The sequence below is a fragment of the Megascapheus bottae genome, chromosome 28 (genome assembly GCF_031878675.1).
Source record: "Megascapheus bottae isolate mThoBot1 chromosome 28, mThoBot2.hap1, whole genome shotgun sequence".
NCBI lineage: Eukaryota > Metazoa > Chordata > Mammalia > Rodentia > Geomyidae > Megascapheus > Megascapheus bottae.
Genome location: NC_143536.1, coordinates 15,468,530 through 15,477,132, shown reverse-complemented (window position 1 = coordinate 15,477,132; position 8,603 = coordinate 15,468,530). Strand labels below are relative to the sequence as shown.

Genomic DNA, 8,603 nt, shown 5'->3' with positions numbered 1-8,603 from the left:
ACACACACACAAATGTTTCCTTTAGAAGGGATTTGGAAAGTAAGAATTGTCTTAAATGTTTGCTCAAAAGGGATCCCTACTCTTTCCTTACTTCAGCCTTGGCTCAGGACCTGCAGAGGTTGGCAAGGCACTGGGCCTAACTGCACTAGATCCAACATCTTGGAAGTAGGGTGCTGTGTCTTCTCTCTCAGGCTTCTTTGGAGGAATCCCAGTGGCTCAGTTGCTGCTTTCCTGTTAGCATAGTTCCTCCTCTGAAGGTCCCTTACCCTGTTCCCTGCGTGGCCTGTGACCCGTCACTGTCCTCCATTATGGAGTGTCTCAGATATCAGAGACGAATCTCCCAGGACCACTAAGGCTCTCCTCTGGTTAGGAGGGGTGGGCAGCCAGGGCTGACTGGCTGGTGGCAGAAGTGGAAGATGGCTAGCATGCTGCCCCAGCCCTGTCAGTGGTGTCTGTGTGTCTAGAGGACGAATCAGAGCTCAAGAGCCAGGTCATAGACTATGGCTATCCCTGCCCACAGCCACAGGGCACCATGGGAAATGTTTGACTGAAGCAGCCACTGAGGCCCCACCAGGGTTATACCGAGTACTCTGTCTCGACCTCATCCCAGTACCTCCACTGGAAATGGCCATAGGATGAGGGATGGATTGCTGATGTGTGCCCTTAGCTCTTAACACCTCTGGAGAGCTCTGTGGTCAGACTTCCATTCCAATGTTCACTTAGAAAATGGGACTGTAGGTCCTGGAGTTTGGCCTAGTGGTAGAGTGCTTGCCTAGCATGCTCAAAGACCTGCGTTCGATTCCTCGGTACCACATACATAGAAAAAAGCTGGAAGAGGTGCTGTGGCTCAAGTGGTAGAGCTCTAGCCTTGAGAAAATCCAAGGGCAGTGCTCAGGCTCTGAGTTCAAGCCCCACAACTGGAAAAAGAAAGAAAAAGAAAAAGACTGTGTTGATCAGGCGGGTGCTTATGGGGACTTACGTCTTATTTATTTTTGTTAGGATTGGTGCCAGTCCTGGGGCTTGAACTCAGGGCTTAGGTGCCTTCCTCAAACTTTTTGCTACAGGTTAGCATGCTATGAGCCACAGCTATGAGTCTCATGGACTTTCTTGCCCAGACTAGCTTTGAACTGTAATCCCCAGATCTCAGCTCCTGGAGTAGCTAGGGTTAGAGGTGTGATTACCAGCACCGAACCAGAGCTTATATTTGAGTGTATACCTTCTTTTGTTCTTTTTCTGCCCTTATGCCCCCCTATTTTCTAAGAGCGTTCAGTGAGATTTCTTTTCTTTTTCCTTTTTGTCAGTCCTAGGGCTTGAAGTCAGCACATGGATACTGTCCTTGGGCTTTTCAAGGCTAGAGCTCTACCACTTGAGCCATAGTACCATTTCCGGCCATTTCCGATTATGTGATTCTGAGGAATCAAACCTAGGGCTTCGAACATGCTAGGCAAGCATTCTACCACTAGGCCACAGTCCTGGCCCTTCTTTTTCTTTTCTTTTGTTGGTTGTAGAGCTTGAACTCAGGGCCTGGGCACTGCTCCTGAGCTTTTGTGCTTAGGACTAGAGCTCTACTACATTAAACCACAGCTCTACATCTGGTTTTCTGGTGGTTAATCAGAGATAAGAACCTCATCAGCCAGGGCTAGGAGTTTGGACTAATGGTAGAGTGCTTGCCTAGCATGCACAAAGACCTAGGTTCAATTCCTCCATACCACATACATAGAAAAAGCCAGATATGGTACTATATCTCAAGTGGTAGAGCTCTAGCCTTGAGAAAGCCCAAGGACAGTGCTCAGGCCCTGAGTTCAAGCCCCAGGATTCACACACACACACACACACACACATATGCAAAATCTCACCAGCCAGGTACTGGTGGCTCACACTTGTAATCCTAGCCACTCAGAAGGCTAGGATCTGAGGATTATGGTTCAAAGCCAGCCTGGACACGAAAGTCCGTGAGACTCTTATCTCCAATTAACCACCAGAAAACCAAAAGTGGTACTGTGGGCTGCGAGTATAGCCTAGTAGTAGAGTGCTCGCCTAGCATGCACAATGTCCTGGGTTTGATTCCTCAGTACCCTACCAAATACACAGAAAAAGTCGGAAGTGGTGCTGTGACTCAAGTGGCAGGGCACTAGCCTTGAGCAAGAAGTGTCCAAGGATGGTGCCCAGGCTCCGAGTTCAAGCTCCATGATTGGCTAAAACAAAACAAAACAAAACTGTGGTGCTGTGGCTCAAAGTGGCAGAGCACCAGCCTTGAACTGAAGAGCACAGGGACAGGGCGACCAGGCCCAGAGTTCAAGCCCCACAACTGACCTCCCCCACACCAAAAAAAAAAAAAAAAAAATCTCACCAACTTTCCTCCCTAAGCTGTTTTTGAACTGAGACCCTTAGATTTCAGTCTCCTTTAGGATTTCAAGTGAGGACAACTAGCACCTGACTTCCAATGAGATGTCTCAATATCTTTACCAATCTGGTTCTTTGAGATTTTGGGGAGGTCTGGGAATGTGGCTTAGTGGTATAGTGCTTGCCTAGCATGCGTGAAGCCCTGGGTTCGATTCCAGTACCACATAAACAGAAAAGGACAGAAGTGTCACTGTGGCTCAAGTAGTAGAGTGCTAGCCTTAAGCAAAAGAAGCTCAGGGACAGTGCCCAGGCTCTGAGTGCAAGCCCCAGGACTGGGGATGGAGGGGGAAGAAAGAGAGAGAGAGAGAGAGAGGCGGGAGATTGATTTTTGGGGGGAGAACTGGGACTTGAATTCAGTGTTTCACGCTTGCTAGGCAGGGGCTTTACCACTTTAGCCTCTAGATTCTTTTTGCCTTGGTTATTTTCAAGGTAGGGTCTCATTCCAAGATCAGCCTGGGCTCAATCCTGTTACTGTGCTTCCTTGGATTACTGGGGAAGGTAAGGCATGTGCATAGCCATTAAAGTAGATTGAATTTCTTGAACTTGTATACACAGGCTGGACTCATATTGCCATCCCCCAATCTCCACCTCCCAAGTCGCTAAGATTACAGGTTTAAGCCAAAACACCCTGCTTTCTTTGAGATTTTGTTCTCTGGAGACCAGCTTGTCTTCTAGGCCACTGGCCTCTAGACAGCATGTTACACTGTAACCTCCAGCCAGTTGTCTCCATGCTCAGGCTCAACAGATAGGGTTTATCCAACAGATAAGGTTTATCCTAGCCACCCTGCTCCATGCTCCTTGGGCCACTGGCTTCTTGGGGTGGCCTCGAAATAACCTGTCTCCCTCCTCCCCCACACACACATGCAGCAGGAACTCAGCTCACTGTGAGTTCATTCCCTCTGCAGGCCAGAAGCTGGCACTGACAGCAGGGCCAGTCTCTGCTGGCTTTCCTTATGGTTATCATCCGTCTGGCTCCTGGGTTTACCCAGCAGCCTTTGTGTTTATTGGCACCCAGTATCCACACCACTCCTCTAGCCAGTTATTAACTTTTCCACAAAATGTGGCTTTCTGGAAGCACAAAGACTATAATAGGCAGGGCATCTGGATAGTATTTATTTTTGCTGAAACCAGTGATAGCCTCTGAGGCATCCTAGAGCCTGAGGAGGCCAGGGTGGGAAAAAAACAAACAACAAAAAAAAGACTGCCCAGTAGGAGGGGACCCTGCCTCTTGGTCTCTGGCTGGAACAAGGCATTGTTAGGAAGGTTCTAGTCTCAGGGATTCCCAGGAGCTTCTGAGAAAGCATTCTCTTCCTTCCAAACCATTCAGCAGCAGAGGCAACACTGGCAGGGTGGAGACACGAGATCTCACAATTCAATTCAATCTTCAGCCTGCCATTGTGTGTGTGTGTGTGTGTGTGTACAATTGCACACCTACCTAGTCCTGGGGCTTGAACTCTGGGCCTGGGTGCTATCCCTGAGCCTCTTTGTACTCAAGGCTAGTGCTCTCCTACTTTGAGCCACAATGGCGCTATGGGCCTTTTCTGAGTAATTTATTGAAGATAAAAGACTCACGGATTTTTTTTTTTGCCCAGGCTGGCTGGAACCGTAAGCCTTAGATGTCTGCCTCCTGAGTAGCTAGGGTTACAGGCATACGCTGCCAGCGCCAGGCTTTGAATGGCTTTTTAATTGGAGGTAAGGGTTTCATTGACTTTTTTTTTTTTTGCTTGGGCTGGCCTTGATCCACAATCCTCAGATCTCACCCTCCTAGGTGGCTGGTATTTAAGGGCGTAAATTACCAGTGCCTGGCTTCCACCGTGAATATTACAGTAGGTTTATCAAGGCAAACATGTATATGGATAGAAGGCAGGGCCGAATTCGATAGGTATCACAGCTTATTAAAGATCTGCTGGGGCCTCCGGGAGGAAGGGAGAACCTGCATCTACCCAGAAAAAGGCGCCTAGGAGAATGGAGCTAGGCTGTATGTTAGCATTCTGCTGGCCAACTTGGAGTGCAGGGTGGCACCCACACAGGCCTTTGGGGTGTCGTCAGGCGGCTAGGGATGGGGCCAGCCGCCTGGGTTTGGGAGTCGGTCCTGCACCTCCAGGCTGCGGGAACCCGGGGAGTCCCGGGAATCCGGGAGTCCCGGCTCAGCTCCCGGAGCGTGGAAGCTGCACCTTGACCCACAGCACCGCGCCGGGGCGCAGCCCGGCCTCCCGCAGACCACGCCCCGGCCCCCGCCGCGCTCCGCGGTCCCGGGAGCCCCCACTGGCCATTGGCTGAGCTTCGGTCCCCGCCCCGACGCCTGCCTGAGCAGCGCCCCGCCCCAGCCTCAGTTTCCCGGCCCGCGCGGGGCGGGCAGGGGGCGGGGCCCTGCTCAGGCCACGCGGGGCGGAGCCCAGGAGCTGACGAGGCCGCCCCGCCCCCCCCGCGACCATAACCGGTCACCGTAGCCGCCGCCGCCACCGCCGCTGCTTCTCGAATACCCGGAGCCCGAGGCTCGGACCCGAGGCCGACGCCGGGTGCCCCGCCTCTTGCCCGCCATGGCTGAGCCCCGCGCTCCCCGCGCTTTGGCGGCCGCCGCACCGGCGTCCGGAAAGGCCAAGCTGACGCACCCCGGGAAGGCGATCCTGGCAGGTGGGCCCCCCACCGGGACGCGAACCCGGGTCTCACTCGCCCCGCCGCGCTTCCGGGTGGGCCCGGGACACCGAGGCCCCGCCCCACTTCCGGGCAGGGCGGGGGTGGGGGCGTCGGGGGTGGTGGGGGGGGAACGGCTCTGCTTCCCACCCAGCGCGTGGGCTCGCCCCGAGGCCGCCCTCCCGGACCCCGGGGCGGGGACGTGGGGATCCGGCCCGGCCTCCTCGAGGCTCGGGAAGGCGGCGGCGGCGCGGGGCGAAGTCCGGGCGGGGGAGGGGCGGCGGGCGGCTGGGGCCGCCGTCCGGGGGCGTCTCCGGACCGGGGTGTCCCGTCCCCGGCAGGAGGCCTGGCGGGCGGCATCGAGATCTGCATCACCTTCCCGACCGAGTACGTGAAGACGCAGCTGCAGCTGGACGAGCGCTCGAACCCGCCGCGGTACCGGGGCATCGGTGAGCCGGGGGGGGGGGGGGGCGCGGGCGGGGAGGGCGGCGGGGGGACCGGCGGGGGGACCCGCGAGCCCTAACCGTCCCCTCCGCAGTGGACTGCGTGCGGCAGACCGTCCGCTACCATGGCGTCCTGGGCCTGTACCGGGGTCTCAGCTCCCTGCTCTACGGCTCCATCCCCAAGGCGGCGGTCAGGTGAGGGCAGGGCTTGGCCCCGGCGCGGGCCCCCCGGGACTGGAGGCCCGGAGGCCGGACCGCGCTCTCACCCCGTCCCACCTCACCCCCAGGTTCGGAGTGTTCGAGTTCCTCAGTAACCAAATGCGGGACTCGAAGGGGCGGCTGGACAGCAAGCGCGGGCTGCTGTGCGGCTTGGGCGCCGGCGTGGCCGAGGCGGTGGTCATCGTGTGTCCCATGGAGACCATCAAGGTGGGGAGGGTCCCCCCCCCTCCCCCCGCGTGCAGGGTGTGCAAGATGACAGCGGGGAGAATCGCCAAGATACGCAGGGGAACCGGCGCAAAAACAAGACACCTTTGTTACTCCGGCGGCGTGGCCCACTGGTGTCCCGAGGCCTCCTGGGTCGATGGCTGGCTCTGCTTGAGCTAGAGATGCCCTTCCCCCCACCCCCACCGTCCCCCTCCCCCTCCCCCAGCCTCGGCCTCCCTGGGTAGGCTCTTTGCCGATCAAGTGCCTATCAAGTGCCTATCAAGCCAGCAGCTCCTTTGCTTCCCTCTCTCCCAGGTGAAGTTCATCCACGATCAGACTTCCCCCAACCCCAAGTACAGAGGATTCTTCCATGGGGTTAGGGAGATTGTTCGGGAGCAAGGTGAGCCACTCCGGACCAAAGGACCATGGCTAGGCTGGAAAGGACTGGCACTTTCCCTTCCCTCTGCCCATTCCCCGGCTGGGTCCTGGGAGGCACCACCGGTGACTCTATGCCTGCCTGTCTCCAGGACTGAGGGGGACCTACCAGGGCCTCACAGCCACTGTGCTAAAGCAGGGCTCTAACCAAGCCATCCGTTTCTTTGTGATGACCTCCCTGCGCAACTGGTACCGGGGTAAGTCTGTGCCCCCCAACCCTGCCTCCACCCTGGGGGAAGAACTGTCACAGGCCCAGGATTGTCCTCAACCCTCAAAGCCCTGTCCTCCTTTTCCTCATACTCTTCTCTGACCACATGTCCTCTTCACATCTAGGGGACAATCCCAACAAGCCCATGAACCCACTGGTCACAGGGGTGTTTGGAGCCATGGCAGGCGCAGCCAGTGTGCTTGGGAACACACCTCTGGATGTGATCAAGACCCGGATGCAGGTTGGGGGAGAGTGCTGGGAAGGCGGGGAAGGGTACTGACTTGGGATATGAGCTAGGTGCTGAGTATTGTGGCTCCTGCAGGGCCTGGAGGCACACAAATACCGGAATACATTGGACTGCAGCTTGCAGATCCTGAGGAACGAGGGAATCAAGGCGTAAGTAGGAACGGGACAGGACTGTGGTATCCACTCCAGACTGTCCTTTGTGCTCCAGGCTTTCTTCCTCTAGGCCTTGGTATCCTCTTGCAGTTTCTATGGGGAGGGGTGCTTCTTTAGGGACACCATCCTTCCTCTGCTCATGCATTCCCCTCCTCCACCCAGATTCTACAAGGGCACTGTCCCCCGCCTGGGCCGGGTCTGCATGGACGTGGCTATTGTATTCGTCATCTATGATGAGGTGGTGAAGCTGCTCAACAAAATATGGAAGACGGACTAAATCCAGAGACTGCGGGGACTGTCCCAGACGCTCCAGACCAACTCCCACCACTGTGTCTCTTATGATTCCAGTGCAGTTGTGCCAAAAGGACCCCTTGTCCCTTGCGCTCCGTGGCGTGGTCTGTTTGTGGTGGCCATAGTGTGTTCCATAGCGATGTATCTCCCCCGTGGTCAGTATGTGATACCACCCTGTGTCCATGTGTCTAGCTCAGCCGTGGCAAATGCTCCTCCGGCCTATGAATCTGTGCCCACTTATCCATGTGCTTATTTGTGAGCCACATGCTTGTGTTTCGTGTTCTGTGTCACATGACTCTGCCCTACTACCCAGGGTGCCCATGTGGCCTAGGTCCTCGGCCCAGTAGCCATATTCCGGTCACAGTCCGGTGCCTTCCACCCTGGGTGGCAGAGGCATCTTGCTCTGGCCTACCACAGCTGCCTCCGGGCTTCAGCCTGGCCTCACCGCATTCCAGGGGCTACATGCCCCCTGCTTCTCCTGCCATTGGCCTTAATTGGCCCTCGGGCCCTCCCTCCGCCCGGGACAGGGTGGCACCTGCCACTCTTTGGACCACCCTGCCAAGGCAGAATAAACCGGATCCTGTTGTAGTCTCCTGCCCCTGTGTCCATCCCTTTTTGGTCCCATGTTTGTGGGGAACAATGATGGCCAAGTCTCAGGAGTTACCTGAGGAAATGTGAAATAAGACAGGATGGTAGGCAAGGGGCCGGGAGTGTGGCCTAGTGGTAGAGTGCCTGCCTAACATGCACAAAGCCCTGGGTTCAATTTCTTGGTACCACATGTGCAGAAAAGGCTGAAAGTGGCACTGTGGCTCAAGTGGCAGAGCTCTAGCCTTGAGGAAGTCCAAGAACAATGCCCAGGCCCTGAGTTTAAGCCCCAGGACTGAATGGGCAGGGGAGGGAAGGAAGGCTGGTAGGGGCTGGGAGTGTGGCCTAGTGGTAGAGTGCTTGCTTAGCAAGCATGCACAAAAACCGGGATACGATTCCTTGGTACCACATGTATAGAAAAAAGCCAGAAGTGGTGCTGAGGCTTAAGTGGTAGAGCTCTAGCCTTGAGAAAATCCAAGGACAGTGCTCAGGCCCTGAGCTCAAGCCCAGGACTGGCAAAAAAAAAAAAAAAAAAAGATGGTAGACAAGCCTCATGAACAAGGCACAGCCAAACTGAGTTCCCCAAGCCTCAAACACACACACACGCACACACACACACACACGCACACACACAGTTGTAGTTAGGGGGACTTTTTGAGGTTTTTGGACTCAAGACTGGCATTCTATCACTTGAGCCAAAACATCACTTTGGCTTTCTTTTTCTGTGTATATGGTACCAAGGAATCGAACCCAGGGCTTCATGCATGCTACTCAAGCACTCT

General features: G+C 55.7%; 1 protein-coding gene across 1 annotated transcript; it reads left to right on the top strand.

Annotated features, from left to right (window-relative positions):
• The first annotated feature begins 4,828 nt into the window (after positions 1-4,828).
• On the top strand, positions 4,829-7,824 carry Slc25a1 (solute carrier family 25 member 1). Its single transcript, XM_090320618.1, has 9 exons — positions 4,829-5,037; positions 5,379-5,486; positions 5,576-5,675; positions 5,768-5,906; positions 6,219-6,303; positions 6,431-6,535; positions 6,672-6,787; positions 6,869-6,942; positions 7,108-7,824. Exons 1-9 carry the CDS (start codon positions 4,944-4,946, stop codon positions 7,220-7,222), a joined length of 936 nt encoding a protein of 311 aa, XP_090176744.1. The 5' UTR covers positions 4,829-4,943; the 3' UTR covers positions 7,223-7,824.
• Positions 7,825-8,603: the final 779 nt, after the last annotated feature.